At 37.4% G+C, this 16172-nt stretch overlaps 1 protein-coding gene across 4 annotated transcripts in view; it reads right to left on the bottom strand.

Annotated features, from left to right (window-relative positions):
* The window catches only part of RCBTB2 (RCC1 and BTB domain containing protein 2), a 34046-nt gene that overhangs the window by 10873 nt on the left and 7001 nt on the right, over window positions 1-16172 (bottom strand). For 3 of the 4 annotated variants that reach the window (XM_071805541.1, XM_065858620.2, XM_071805542.1), the window contains 9 exons: window positions 13221-13284; window positions 11789-11947; window positions 11177-11327; window positions 10571-10737; window positions 9730-9888; window positions 8202-8309; window positions 6413-6555; window positions 4416-4606; window positions 230-356 (listed from right to left, as the gene is read on the bottom strand). In XM_071805541.1, the coding sequence (XP_071661642.1) occupies window positions 230-356; window positions 4416-4606; window positions 6413-6555; window positions 8202-8309; window positions 9730-9888; window positions 10571-10737; window positions 11177-11327; window positions 11789-11947; window positions 13221-13262 (1247 nt within the window). In that variant the 5' untranslated portion in view covers window positions 13263-13284. Of the gene's footprint in view, window positions 1-229; window positions 357-4415; window positions 4607-6412; window positions 6556-8201; window positions 8310-9729; window positions 9889-10570; window positions 10738-11176; window positions 11328-11788; window positions 11977-13220; window positions 13285-16172 lie in introns of all 4 variants that reach the window. The other variant, XM_065858799.2, reaches the window with a different exon arrangement.

Here is a 16172-nt window from a genome sequence, read left to right as displayed (position 1 = left end):
ATGGAGGGAAAGTGATGAAAAAGCTGGTAGTAAGCAGTATGTCTGGCAATTACAAGCAGTGAGGAAATGAGGAAAAGAGAGAAACTGTGAGGAATAGCAGGTAAATCCCATGGCTGAGGGAAAAAGGAGTTTCTAAGAATAAGTCAAGAATTTTGAGCAGTAATTTCTCAGCACAGTGGACTACACTATACAGTTTAGCTTATATTAAACTGTACAGTTTGTGCCTTACCTAATTTTGAGAAGAACTTTATGAACATGAATGTATTTTCCATCCACTAGAAACTTCAGGTCTGCAGTTTCAGGGTTATCAAATTCCTTCTTTAGTGACTGGGCTACTGTTAGATGGTCATCAGGCTCTAGAATAAGAAGGGGAATTAACAGTAGGTAGTACAAGTACTTCTCATGATACATGATACCAGGCATCTGCCAGCAATTAGCACCCTTAATAAATATGACATCTCTTTAAGGCTAGTAAAAAAAGCCAGTAGATGACATGTTCAGTACGAACCCCCAGAAAAGCAAATAAAGGGCAGTTTTCTTCAGTCCTTGATAGTTTCCTACACCAAACAAATATCCCTCTTAAAAAAACAAAAAAAGTTCCATTCCTCTAACACATCTATATAAGACCAGAAAATAAAATTAATACAGTCTCAGAAGTTTAATGCCACATCTGATAGCAAATGCTATCAGTCATTACTGGGTAAATTATTCTACATGAAAAGTGTTAGTTATTATAAGATACCCAAAAGGTCAATAAATTAAAAAAAAAATCACAATAAGATTTTCTAAAATACTCCCATAAGAAGACATTATGTTACAGCAGAAATAAAGCTATCACATAACCAGCACACTGGTTGCAGTGAAGCTACCCTGTATAATAACCTTGAAGTTAAATACCAGCAGTCACAAGACTATTCAGAAAGTGTTTTCCCTGGACTTATGGCATTAGAATCACTCTGTGAGAATGTCTGCATATTCCTGTTTGTGTTGGGTGTACGTATAGCCCACTGTGCACCTGACACTTGCATTATAAAGTTACCAGGCAGCCTTGAAAAGCCATCCTTTGTCTGCATATAAATTGTTATCTCCTGAACTGTTTCCAAATCTCCATCAGATTGGGTAGCCTCAGAGGACTATCTATTTTAATACTACTAGGAAATTAAACCCCCTAAACCTCATTCTTAACCTAGAAAACATTTTGTCTTCTTACCATATAAATACACATTACTGGTTTATACAAATTTTGTGCATCACTAATAAGCTGTTCTCTACAGAAAATTACATAAATGCTAATTCCTGGAACCTACCGAGGTAGAAATAAGAATAGTATTCTGCTCGAAATGGAAAGACCTTCACCACAAGCTCTAGAAAAAAAACTTAACACACATTGTTTGATACTATTGCACTTTGCTTAGCACATTTTTGGTTTTTTCCCCAAGGATGTCACCTATGTTCAGGTATAGCCAATTAGGACAATAATTATCAAAGTGTGTTGGATTACAGGTAAAAGGATTGGAGGTGGTGGGAGATGATACCCAATGTAATGATAATAAAAAATCCTTCTGACACAGTGAGGCTGTAAAATACTTGTTAATTCTTCTTTTGTACAATGTGGTTATCTGAATATGTAATCATTGTAACAACCAATGCAAAGCTGAAGCTCTTCTTCAAAGTCAGGTGGCAGTTCAGATGTCCACTAACAAACATCTTCAGGTGACTCCTACAGCCCACAGAGCTAAACTGAACGTAGTGGGGTTCAGTTACAAAATCCTTAAGAGGGAAAACAGGTGCTTTTATTTGTTATGGCAGTGAAGGGGGAAGCAGAGGAAGGAAATGGAGAGGCAGCTCACACTGACAAGGCACAAAGCCAAGAAAAACTCCTCAGCAGTCAGCGCTAAGAATTGTAATAGAAATGTTAAAACTGCCACAAAAGGGGAACAAAGGGGAACTCGAGGATGTGGAAGGACTGGAGTACAACAGGAGAAGGGTGACAAGCCTGGCAGATGTCCCTGGCACCTTGCTCTGCAGATGTCAGGATCCCAGGATGCAGCTGCCTGGTGGTTCTCACCACACTTGGATCAGGAGATGAGCAACAGCGAGTCCTGACAGCTCACCAAGGCGGGACAGGGTGAGGAGACCGCTCTCTCTCAGCTCCTAGAGCGTGCAAAAGGCACAGCCGAAACCAGCACAGAGTCACCTAACGAAAACGAATCCAGGAGACACAATGAGGGCCTGACAGCCAGTGTCCTTTGTTCCATGTCACCACAAGGAACCCTGCTCAAGCCACCTGAACACACATTTCAGTGCAGGGATGCCGGACAGACCACTTGGTGCATATGAGAAAAGTGGGTTTGAAAGCGCACCTGAAATCAGTCCTATTCAAAAAAAAAAATAACCTTTTCCTCTGGTTTTGGTACAATGTTGCTACAGTGTTGCAACAGTATTTCCAAGTGGAGCAAGAAGTCAAGGTCAAAAAACCAACAAAAATAAAAGGAGCTGCTGCAGTCAAAAATGACTCCCAAGGTGCCAAGCAGAGCAAGGAGGCTGGGGGTATTGTTCACGATGACAATGAAGCTGGGGATAAAAGATGTCTTGGGAAATAGTTATGAATGTAGCCTTAACCACACTCTGTTAAAGAGAGTGAGTATCTATGAGTATTATTATTATTAATGAGCAATATGCTTATTAATAAATGGGTTACTTGGAAGTCTTCAGCATAAAGGTGATAATTACATGAATGACGATATATTAATATAATCCCACTCAGGACTCTTTTAGCTGACCTAAAATAGCATTTCTGACCTGATGCAGCATTTGTGAAAGAAGATAAGAAAAAGCGAATTTGCGGAAAGGAACACTGGAAAATTGTGACAGTTTCAGTCCCACTTAAGCAGTTGTTTTCCCTCTGAGGAGTGAAATAAGAGGCAGGTTTTGCTTCTTGTCTTCTTCCAAACTCCCTTTAAAATTTCCTCAGTATGCAACAAAGACAAGAGGAAAAAATGGAGGGGAAATTCTGAAAGCAGGAAGTAATATTTTAACTGGGCAAGAAGAAGTGGAAGCTGAAGAGCTCCAGAACCCTCCTAGAGTACATAAAAAGATACATATAACTGAACTAATGATTAAGCTACATATGCTAATAATGCCTCATTTCCTTAATAAAATAATCATTTCTTATGGAAGAAAATTCTGAACATACTACAGATACTTTTGTGTAGAATTTACAACTGACAAACATATGTTTGCATGGAATGAACCACTCCATTGCCTGAGATTTTAGTGCAGTAACACAATTTATATCTAATTAGTAGAAGGCAAATATTAGGAATATTAAGAATTTTCACAGCAGTTAAGGATGTATCTTCCAGTTCTGAAGAAGCCATCCTAGAAAGCACAACTGCCTCAACCTACAGAAAATCGGGGTCTTTGGACTGTGCCCTAAAACATGAATTTTGGAAAAGAAGTTTCCTGACAACCGAATCCTCCACTTAATCCTCTGGTCTCTCAAAGCTGATACATGAGTGCTATTAACAGAATTTCCTTACCTCGGCATACAGAAGGTACCAAGGGAGCAAGGAGTGTTCTACAATTGTCAGACAAAAGCATACAGCAACAAAGAAGCAATTACGAAGGTAGTACAGAAGTGTAACGGCAGCGTGATGGCCTCAATACTGTTCAAATTACAAATTAACAGGTTCCTGCATTCTAGCTTTTAGCTTAAGCTCCCAGATGACACCTACAGACAATCCCAAGAGTCTCATCTTCGATCAGGTCAGCAAACCCAGTAGGTTTATTAGCAACCAATATGGAATTGGATTTGTAGCTGAAGAACGAGCTCTCTGTTAGACAATGTGATCCGCATTCTAGCCAAGGCCAGCAAGACAGACCTTAATGTTAATCAAATATCTGAGATCCAGAAACTTGTCTCCTCAGAAGCCTGGGTCTTGATCACTCGTGATGAGACTCTAAGCACCTGCGGCCAATTCTGAAAATGGGAATTTGGCTCCCTCGTTCTTAGTAGTTTACTTAAGTACATCAAAGAAAGCTTCAGAGTTCCTAAGGGTTCTGCGTGGCTCCCTCAAGTCCCCAAATTCAAAATCGGCTTCTCCACCCGTGCCATTGTACAGTAACATTCAGTGGCTATACAAAAAAAGACTCACCTCCCCACACCCAAGGCATTTCCCCATAGAAATAAACCACATAAATAAAACAGACAATCATTTAGCACTGCCATTAGACCTCAGCATTTTTTTACAATTCCTTATAACCATTTACACATTTGTAATATACAATTAGGATTATGCTTCCCAGCATAAATTCTTGCAATATACTAAATTTAGGCTTCAAATACACACGACTGTTCTATGAAGTAATGACTCTATTCAGAAGAAGTCAAACCAAAAAATATTTAAGCTCACCTACTGATAGAAGACGCCACATAACGGCGGGGGTAGCAAAGCAAGCAAACACGTCGTCAGTGCAGGCAAAGTGCGTGAGGTGGGGAAGGATCACTGACTGCCCACGGCACTGGCCCCACATGTACACCTGGCCACTCTGGGTCTTGGCAGCTGACGTGTGAGCAGAGTGGCAGGCTGCGATCTCTATAACTCTGAATTTACAAGCAAAGAAAGAAAAAAAGCAAGTCACTCTAATAAGAGCAAAAATGCAGTGGAGAAGCTCGCTACCTCCTGTCCTTCTCTGGTGCAAAACATATTTGTAAGCATGCACACACTTCCAATTGCAAGAATGTTTTTCTACCATACATAGCAAAATTTAAAGGGCTATCGATTTTTCTTCAAATAGTGTGCATTCAGAAAGTTTCTCAGTGAAAAAGCATCTTGGGAGTGAGGAGACACTGTGGTGGCAGAGCAGTATATCTGCTGCAGCACATGCTCTACTGACCCCCTCGGCGCCCCCAGACAAAGCTGTGATGGGTTTCAGGTCTCTGAATGTCCTCGGTGGTGCTGGGCAGTGAGGTGAGTGACTGCATTAAGCTGCAGGGAAGGGGCACTTGCAGATGATGAAGAAAGAAATGAGGAGCTGTTTCAAAAAAAGTGTAAAAAAACACCCTTTTTCCTGCTTGCTTATTGGTAACGGTTATAAACCAGGAATTTAAACATACTTCTTCTAACTGAAATGCTGAAATGTCATTACTCATACAATTATTACTACTTAAGTTTAACAGGCTTATGTTTTTAAAATTAAAAATTAGAATGAAACAGCATTGAAAGCTGTTTCTAACTGTACTTTAGCTATGTTAGGCTATCTCACTAAGCCTGAAGTTGATTTAGGATTTCAAAACTCCCATTGTGTACACCATTACACAATGGACTGTTTTGCAGTCTGAACTAGTGCTTGTTTACTTCTTTTCCCAGCTGCCTGGGGAAAATAGCTGAGAAACAACTTGTTTAAAGCCATATGTACAAATCTTGCAGGCTTTGGTGAGGTAACTGTCTCACTGACACCAGGAATGCACATTCTGGCCAACAAAAGCAAAAGGCAGCATACAACATTAAAATTTGTGTTAAAATGTGGTAACATTTTAACTGCAGCCAAAAGGTCTGGAAAAAAATCAGTTATGTTTTAAGCAAAAGAACAAACACCCCTAAAGAAATAGCAAGGTTCAAAACCAGGCTACGTTTTATGCCCAGAGAGGAGCTGCCTCTTCCTTACAAGAATGTTCACAGACACAGGCTTAAGGGGGACATCTCACTCTTGTTCTTTTTCATGACAGGAGGCCAAAATGAAGACCTCGGTAGTAAGGGACAGATTTGAATTTCTGGCCACATACATAAACAGCTTTATGTCAGCAATAGAAATAACTGCTTCACTACCACAGGGGACTTATAGGAAATTTTTAATTGTAAAAGTCTAAGCTTAATTTTCAACCAACAAAGCCAAGAAAGAGTTCTTCCCTTTTTGTCCATCCTGTTTTATGAGTCAGATTTAATAGCAGAAATAAAACAAATTGCAGATGTCCACTCTTCATATTTTCTGTGTGTACTGCTTGTCAAAAACAGCATATTAAAATATGATTTATATTCAGAGACAATAAAGCTTTTATCATTTACTTCAAACAATGAAACTACACCATTGAAGAGAAACTGCAATTAAGGCCTACAAAGCACAGTACGAGCCGAAGCAGAAAATAGCACATTTGGGCTCAGAACATTCAGTTCATCTTTCACAAGGGTGCTATGGGGCAGATTCAAGCACTTTCAGTGAAAAATCAAACTTCAATGCACTGATTTTGTGTGTCAGATAAATTTTCAGTCTGTTCACATTTAGCAAAAGAACCACTGCAAAAAAATTACAGGCTATTTCTGCCAAAAAATAGCTTAAAAATGCCATAATTTTCTGTAGCTCTTTTGAGAGTATGTCAACTGATGTCTGACTGCTAGATTGTAAGTATTACCTGTCCTTATCCACAATAACTGTCGTAGGGTATGACTGGTTACTTTTATTCCCAGTACCTAACTGGCCATATGAATTGGCTCCCCAGGCATAAATCTGACCTTCATCTGTTAGCACTAATGTATGTGCATAGCCACAGGCAACCTATAAGGAATAATAAAAAGAAAAATCTCATTTTTATGTCACAGTAAGTTAATACAGACAGATACAGGTTATGCTATATGTTAATGCTATTGATTCTATACCAGCGTAAAAATTACAAAAACTACAGATACTGGCAAGTTTATTGAAAGGGGAAGCAAAGTAGATGAGGTGACCTTGAGGCAAAAATTGTATCAGTGAGAAAGCCTGACAGATAATCTCAAGAGCACAGCACAAGAATAGCTAGAAATTTTTGGGGAAAAAAGGAAAACTATATGAAAAGTATGAATACTATGCAGGAAAAAATGTAGAAAAAGGCAGCTTGGGTCTTGCACTGACCTTACTTTATGGGCTCCAAAATGAATAATTCACCGCTCTAAGAACAGGCAAGGCCTCCCTATCTGCCCTTCTCCTCCCTGGCTGCAGCCACACAGAACTGTCTCCTCCCTGTGACAGATCTAGTGCTCACCAGAGCCTGTGTTGTTCAAAACTAGCTCACATATCTTTATATAATCTGCAAAGCAGACATACCATAAGTACCTGTAGCCCACTGACATCCATGAAGCATGAGATGTGCCTTAAATGAAATAAATCCTTCAGTTATTTACTGGTTGGAGGTCTACAACTTGGTATTAATCGACATCCAGCAAATTAAGCAGATGGAAATGAGATCTAAGTCAAACTTGCTGGAGCACTTATACTCTCTAAACAGGAGAATAAGTGCAGAGGAAAATAACATTCACTTTCTTACGTTATTCTCCAACAGTAATTGTTACCAGCCAAGTTACTGTCTATATCCTAGCAATTGAACCTAAAACTATGTAATTAAAGGAGTTTACTTTAGAAGATTTTTAAAACCCATAACTTCCCCGAGTAAATGTAATAAATAGGATCCAAATGTCAAAACACTTGTAAATTTTCACTAGGCTACAAACCCAATGTTTTCTAGCAGAATATGTCGTTTTCCTGACAATATCCTCTATTTTGGATAAAGCAATTACAAACTTCCAGTATCAGTTCTGTGGTTACTTTCAATATTTCTTATCAGTCAGAAGATGTTATCAGTTTGCTACTTACACCAGTGACAGCCCAGCTATTTGGTAAAGTGTAGTAGCCACTGAAGATCAAGACCAAGCATGGAATCCTATCAACTATTGACCAAAAGCAGCTGGAGACAATTTGTTCAGACTCCAAACACCAGTTAGTCATTGTCTGGAGTGCAATTCTAAAAGTGATATTCAGTCTGTTGGAAAGACAGAAATGCTAAACTGCAGCACTTTCCCAGAAAAGAAGAGAGAGGTTAATGAAGAATGGGGTAGCCTAAGAAGACTTTCTTATTTATTAGAATGACAGCATTTTTTTTTTTTAATTAAGTGTCACAGGAACAAAAAGACCAAACATTTTAATGGCCTAGTCCTCCTTAAGTAAAATCCTGACCTCACCAAAGCCAATGGCAAAATTCCCACTGAACTCCACAGGGTCACAGCTTCTTCAGACTGACAGAGGCCTATTTTCAGATACGTGTTTTTATTCTGATAAATGGCACTTTAAACAAAGAGATAAAGGACTATCTCTTTTAAACACAGAACATGCCTCAGCACATTTCCAACTGTCGATCAAGGCTGTGAGATGGAGCGTGGCACACGTACCCGCTGTACGCGGATTCCTTGCAAAGCTGCTATTCGGCACGGCGTTGGCTGGTTGCCGCTGCTGCCCAGGCCAAGCTGCCCATTCCCATTGTAACCCCACACATAGACCTGGAAAACACAGACAGGGATTTTCACTGTTTGCTACTATCCACTGCATTTGAAAGTAATATTACTACTTCAGAGTTGCAGTTATAATTTTCAATATTTCCTGTTTAATACCAACTGTGAGCTCATAAAATTCTAAACCTCCATATTCATGTTGCTCTTTAAGAGTCTGATTATGTAAGACTACACTATTTTAATATGAAGAGTAGAAAATAAGTGATTTACATGGCTGTTTCCTAGCACAGAGTTAATGAAGTATGAATACTTCCCTTTTCTCAAAGAGCTAATTTCTCATTCAAAAATCCTCAAACAGAAAACACACTAAAACAAGTATAAACTGGAAGCCACGCACAACAGTTTGAGTAGGTTGTTAACAGCTTCATGCTGAATATAAGAAAAAGGGAAAATACTGAGCTCTGAAAATTTCAGGGACATATGTTCTACTGCAAACAGTCAGTAGTTGCTTAGGTCTAAACTGAAATGCTTGGAGCAAGGGAGCCAGAGAGGATGTGGGCTGCCCAAAATCCTCAGTTCATGAACTAAACCAACAAGAACACGACAACCTCTTTGTGTCTTTGCAATGAGGATAAACAAGTATGACAGGGATTCAAGGACTACTGGCATAGAACAAATATATGCTATGTACTTGTGTTTTCTCTGTTTTCTCTTCAGATAAAGTGTGCACATATGAACGCTGAAAATTAAAATTGCATTCACTGATTATTCTCACAATCTTGACACTTATGATTCTACTCCAGACAATAATTTATTTTTCTATAAATGCTAAAGACAGCAGCAGGATAACCTATTCATCAGTCCTTCCATTTTTGCTAGAATACAATACCATCTCTAAAAATTGGTCAGTGATACAAATTTAGTTTATTTTACATACAGAAAAACAAAGCTAGCATGAAATGCTAAGTATATATACATATATATAGATTTATATATAGATTCAATATGATTTAATCCTGAAATCTGTAAAAATCTCCCAACCCTCACAATGCTATTTTTACTTCAGAACAGTATTTTCAAGTAAATTTGAAATTTGATACTAGCATCCCTTCCAACTTCAATAGTTGACACCAAGTAACAGCTGCTGAATTTTATGAGGAATCTCACAAACCAAAAAGCCATAAACTAAATGTCAGTGAACAATTTTCCCTGTTTCACTCTACCTACTATCTAAAGAAGAAATCATAATCAGCACGGATAGGAATATGCACTTAAGTATGTCAGAATGTGCTGGACAACTCATGACAAAGGATTTACAAGCAGTATAAGCAGGCAGATTTGAGGTGCTGTGCTAAGGTACACTTCTTTTCTGAGTAGTAACTCATTACTGACAAGTTTGAAATTATCTAAATTTCATGACATTACATAAAATAAAATTCAGTCAGAAAATTCACTTAAAGTTTCCTACCTCTCCATTTTCCACCACAGCCATAGAGCACATCTGTCCACAAGCAATATTAACTACTATTTTATTCTGTAGGCAGCTGGTAACTCTTCGAGGAATTGGCTGATTAGCTGTTGAACCAGATCCAACTTGGCCTGAGTTATTATAACCCCATGTGTATACCTGTTGTAAAAGAATTGTCATAAAAGACGACTATATATATATAAAGTACAAAGTACATATTCAAGAGAGAAAAAAGTTACACGGATAAACATTTACATTTTGAGTTCAAGTGGATGTATTCTTTTAAAGATATAGTAAGATACATGACTTTACAATTTAATCATCAAATAGGCCACTCATAGTATTTATATATTCAATTCTTCTATGTTCCTTCAATCAAAGGTAAGACGCAGTTGCATTAATGCTGGAAGAATTCATTGCTGCTTTTCCAGAACCCAAAGTAGAATGGCTAACTGAGCACAAATGGCACCTCAAAGTAAATGACGGAAAATTTTTTACTTTGGTGAGTAGAACTCCTTACATGAACGTGATTTATAGTAATGCCAGCTTTAATGCCGTTAAGCATTTAGAGTATAGCATAGAAAGGAACTGACTACCCTCTAATAAGAAATTACAATTTCTTATTGCAAGCAGATATGGCACAAATATCAATGTTCTGCATGCACTTCAAAGTAGCTGGACCCTAACAGGTTTTCCATTTTTATCAAACATTTGTGTTGCACCAGCACTGTGAGGGTGGCAAGAAGCAACATCTAGTGGTCCAGGTGCAGATTGTTTCCCTGTTTCTCACAAATGTGAATTTCATTAAGAGAAAAGAGAGATTTATTCCAGGTATTCTCACCTCTCCATCAGATGTTAACACCATAGAATGATGAGAGCCACAGGCAACTTCAATGACCTTCTTGTTCACCAAGTTAGTAGAGACTTGGCAGGGAACGAAACCATGATTCGTTGTACCATTGCCCAACTGACTATAAGCGTTATGGCCCCACGTATACACTTCTCCTTCTACAATAAAAATGTAAAAAGCTGGTTTGAAATCTCTATTTTTCCAATGAGCATACAACATAAAATTACAAACTGAAAAGTAAATTCAATAACAATATACATATTTAAGTGCATATATGTATGCCCTTTATGGATCTTAATCACATGGACATACCAATGCTACCTTCACATATTGTTGACCACAAATCCAAATGGACAGTATCATCATAATCTTAGTAAAGGAAATCATATACCTAAAAAAATGGAGATACTGCAATACAGAAGAGAAAAGGATGAAATGACAGTCAGGAGTCCCCATTTCAATTTCTTTATTACTTTGGACTTGATAGCCTAGAATGTATATTCCTATTCCCTCTCTTATGTTACCAGCACAGACCTTTCACACCTGGACTAACTAAAGTGGATTATCTGAAAGAGCAGCATTCAGATCATACTTCACCTTCTGTAGCAAGAACAACGTGAGGGCCACTTCCATAACTCAGACAGGCTATCTTTTTGCCACATAGAGAATCCAGCCTCCTTGGTTCAATAGTGCTCTGCATGTCACCTGTTCCCAAACACCCACTGCAGTTCATGCCAAGCACAAAAACCTGTTATAAAAGAATCACAGAACCATGATTTAGGTTGGAATGGAGGACCTCCTCCAAAGGTCAGCTGGTCCACCTCCTTGCTCAACAAAGGTCTAAGCAGATCAGTTGACCATGTCCAGCTGAGCCTTGAACACCTCCAAGGAAAAGATCTCACAACTCCTCCAGGATTTAACCACGCTCATGGTAAATTTTTCTTCCTAAAACTGAATCAGAATTGTTCACCTTCCAGCTTGTGTTCACTGCTTCTCATTCTGCCACTATGCACCTTCAAGAAACATCCAATGTGATCTTCTCTTTATCCTCTGATCACCATTAATCTGAACTGAAAATGTTTCAGTAACAATCAGGTATTTTCGCATGCAACTTTTTACAAGATACCCTATTATAGTACTGGCTTTCAGAATAACTCGATACATAAGTGATTAAATATGTCATGTTCATACACACTCTTGGACAATTACCTCATCATTTTCTGTTGCATACAACACTTCATTACCAGCACTGCCAAATACACAGGCTTGACGAATTAACTTGAGCTCTTCTTGGGAACAGAGAGAAAAAATTGGCCATTTCCCAACATCCAGCATCTTCAGGGCTGACAACAATGTTGCTTCCAAGACCTGATATTATAAAAAATCATATCAAATACCTAGACAGAGAGAAATGCATACCTTTACACAGTAAAAATGGTTTTGAGAAACACCACCATCTCCTTTTTCCACCACAAACCAGTATATTCTTTAAAATGTGGGCTCTAAATTCCAAGTGCACAGTGGGTCAGAATGCATTCATCTAAAATAGAGAAGGTTTTTTGTGTAACCTCCTTCTACAAAGCACTCATGTTCTACTCTCATCATTAACAAGATAAAAAAATGCAAATTGTAGCATTTCTTAACACTAAAATAATATATTGAGAAAAAAAAAACCACACCACTATGAAAAGCACCCAAAGAAACATGGCACTGATTTTGTTTTACAAAAGAAACACCAACAAACTTTATCAGACTAAAAAACATCCATAATCTAAATCTTGTCTCTGGAACTATCACATTAAACTCAGTAAGAGATATTCTCTCACCTTTCAAGATTTTCTCCCCTCACACACTTTTCCACTTTTGGTCCGAAAAATAGGAAAAACAGTTTGAACTATCAGCCTGCCAATATTTATGTCCCATAAGTGATCAGTTCCCTCATTATATTGCACAAAGTCATGAAAGACAGAGTTAGACCAGAGTTCAAGAATTCGTATGGTGCAGCTACCTATCCCAAAGGTGTAACAGTTATGTCTAAAATAATAATAATAACAACAATAATATTTATGTTATGAATATATATTTATAACATAATAAATACTAATAATGATAGTATTATTATTATTCCTAAAACTTCCACACTTCATTTGACTTCAGTACTCATTCTGAAAGCTGGTTATTCAGTTTTATTTGTTATACAGGTCACCTTAAAAGGCATCATCACTAAGCTCAAAATCAGAGTCATGATTCGTTAAGTTTTCCATGCGGAGCATTCAAAGAAAATAAGAGGAAAATGAAAGGAAGTTTTTGCATCAAATTATGCTACGAAAGTTAATTCTTACAATTTTATGTTGTTGAAACATTAGGCTGGAACATGTAACATCAGAACTTAATACTTAATTAAACCAGCCGTGTAAGTCAAAGGAGCAATTCAACCTAATCGAAATGAATATTTCTTCTTCTAATATTTTGTGGATCAACACAACATTTCTTTTGTTAGTATCATTTTCTTACTTGTAGTTTTGGTTTTCTGTTTATTTTGAAAACTACTAGCATGGACTAAGCTACCGCTAAATGGAACCAAGCTTTTTCCTTTTAAGTAGAGCAGTACAGAATTCTCAAAACAAATTGATGCTCTGACCTTGGCGCTGACTCCTTGAGAAGGAGGAGATTCATCCTCCATATGGATTTGTGCTTGTGCCCACCTGCAGAGAGAGCACTGTGGTTAAAATCCCCATAACATATTGCTGCAACAAGACTTTACAGAACTATACAGAATATTAAGCCAGAACTATTTGCTTCTGTGGGGTGAGAAAACAAGAAACACGAAGCTCAGTCAATTTTAGTTTTATATTCAACTGCAGAGTGATCAGTTAGACAGACTCTGCTCTTCTGTTTTCTTACCTAAACAAATAATTCTTGGACAAAACATTTTTTTTGGAAACAAGTATAATACTAAAATTAATCCAGATCGTGATTGGAAAGGATGAAGTTTTATTAAACACAATACTCCGGTGTCTTTTTACTGTAGTAAAAATAAATGTAGAACGTTGCTGATGTAATTTTCCAAGATATCTCTTTCAGCCAAGAAAAAGCACTGGTCAGGGCTTTTTAATGCCAGCTTAAGCCTTCAAATATTCCAGTTGCATTCTGAAAGCCAACGTTAGAAAAACATTTGGGTCCTTTCAGGTTTATTGAGAACTGTTAAAATATTCAATCTGTTTCAGAAAGTATTGCCAGCCATTTGTAAATGACTTGTACAACTTCTATGACGGGCATCACCAAAAGAAACAGATTTTCACATCAAATGTTTCTTGCTAAATAAATATGCACAACTCTACCGTCCTTGAATTATTTCCTAACATAAAGCCATGTACCTCCCTTTCAGTAAAACTGAAAAAAATGAATAACCAGCTCTGAAGCTGTGCAAGCTGCTTCTACTCAACACATGAGAAAGCTGTACACATAATTTTCTTTGAGGTACATTGGTTCAGCCAGCACTAGGACATCTATTTACTTTTCACTGAAAATTAAATGTCTGTAAAATTCTGACTATAGACAGAATAACATCCAATAACAAGAAGTTACCATGGTACTTAGTTACTTTTTGGAGGCATATCACACTTTAAAAGGAATGTCACATATAGCTTTATAAAACTACCAGTTACTAAACATGTCTCTTATGTAGACGACTTCATGCCATAAGACACAGACCAAGAACACAGAATACCTGATGTTTATATCATTTAAATATTATAAATGTAAAAGATTTAACAAATATTATTTAATCTATTGAATAAACAAAGATTATTTTATTTACTTGAAACAAATAGAAAAATGAACAATTGCTGCAGCTCAACTATACTGAATATGCACACTGTTAAGCTTATGCTTTAACAAAACCCACAACTCTATATACACGTACTGTATTTTATACACTTAGCTTGAGATGTTAAATGATAAATTCAGCTCATGTGTGAAAGTCTGGCTATTTTCTTGTCCATGTTGATTGCGAGCTTAAGGCTCAAACACACAACCAAACTGAAATAACTTGCAGCTAAGTCATGTTCCCTCTCAACAAGGACAGACTAAAAGCCTGAATCAGGTGCCTACACATCCACATCTACTGCTGGTTGAGATGACCGAGGGCATCCCTGACACCAAACCAGGCTGGCAGATTTATTATAATAGTGGATCTATAGGGTTCCCAGGCCATGCTGGAACAGCAACTAAGAACTGAATGGCCCTAGATCATCACACACATGAAACTGAACAGAGCCCTAAATAAGAACACACGGTCATTTACCAAGCTTTACAATTTAATGCATACAGCTCTCGCTGTTAAGTGATGCGTTATTGTTTTCTTCAACATACATATTGTTCAAACAACATGGAGGCAACCAGTTGACTTTGTGTACATTATCTCTGTTTAAAGAAGACTAATTAAGGCCTTTGGCATGACCACAGCCTGGGCAGGACTGTATTATTGAACAGCAATTCTGAAACATTTAATTTCCAGTTATGTGAGCAGTCCTGCTATGAAACTGAATATCGAGGCTATCCAATATTTTGCAGCATCAATTTGCAACACTCCCTGGCAATGCTGATATATGTTACCCTCTTCTCAGCCATTCTTAGCCCACCCTCAGCCCACAGGGCTGACATGTTCCCCAAGAGAATAACTACTAACTATGGATTTTCTAATTTATATAAATGCAGAATTCTGTATTTCCTTCCTCAAACCATTTGATACATAACTGATATTCACAGTTCTTCAAATTCTAACATTTCAATTCAATTGCCTCTGTTTAGACAAAAGCACAGTCTGGCTTTAAACACACTTTTTTTTTGTTTGTATAATGAAAGATACATTAGGATGGATGATTTCAGTTACCTAAGGAAAGGTTCTCCAGCCCCCTACCTGTGCACAGTCCAACAAACATGCCAAGAGTTTTGCACTAAGGTTTCAAGAACAAAGATCACTTACGTGCCCTCACAAGTGAAAAGTTATAATATTTTATCTTACGCATAACTAAGAGAAAATTACTCCATTCTTCAAGATGTTCTGCAAACGCAGACACCTTATTTCCAAGCGGCCCTGCAGGAGATCGTGGGATGACTCAAATTATACCCATTTATTCTTTTATTTAAATTCATGTACGCTAGTAAAAGTACATACTGATTGCTACATGTCTGCATCTGCAAAGGTGCTCTTTCTAGAAACCTGTAATTGATTTAAGAGTACGTATTCACCCTGGGATCCTGGAAACAAAGAAAAAATATTATTAAGCCTGTCTAAGATTAATTCTTATCTGTATACCTTTAAAATACTAGTGACGATTTGTATTTGCTTACTTGTGCGAATTTTCCTTCAAGAAAAATAACCATTGTATATAGAGCTAACAGTATTTTAATCAAAAAAAGCTAAAAATCTGTATATTTGAGTACTTCAGGTACAGAAGAAAAACATACCTGAGTTATTTCAAGCAAGTTACTAGGGTTGTCCATCTACTAAATCTTATGTGTATAATTGCTAAGAAAACTTACCTTAAAATAGCCACCCACTACTTTTTTTTTCAAAAAATGCAATACT

Source organism: Patagioenas fasciata, chromosome 1, assembly GCF_037038585.1.
Source record: "Patagioenas fasciata isolate bPatFas1 chromosome 1, bPatFas1.hap1, whole genome shotgun sequence".
NCBI lineage: Eukaryota > Metazoa > Chordata > Aves > Columbiformes > Columbidae > Patagioenas > Patagioenas fasciata.
This window is presented reverse-complemented; position numbering and strand designations above follow the sequence as displayed.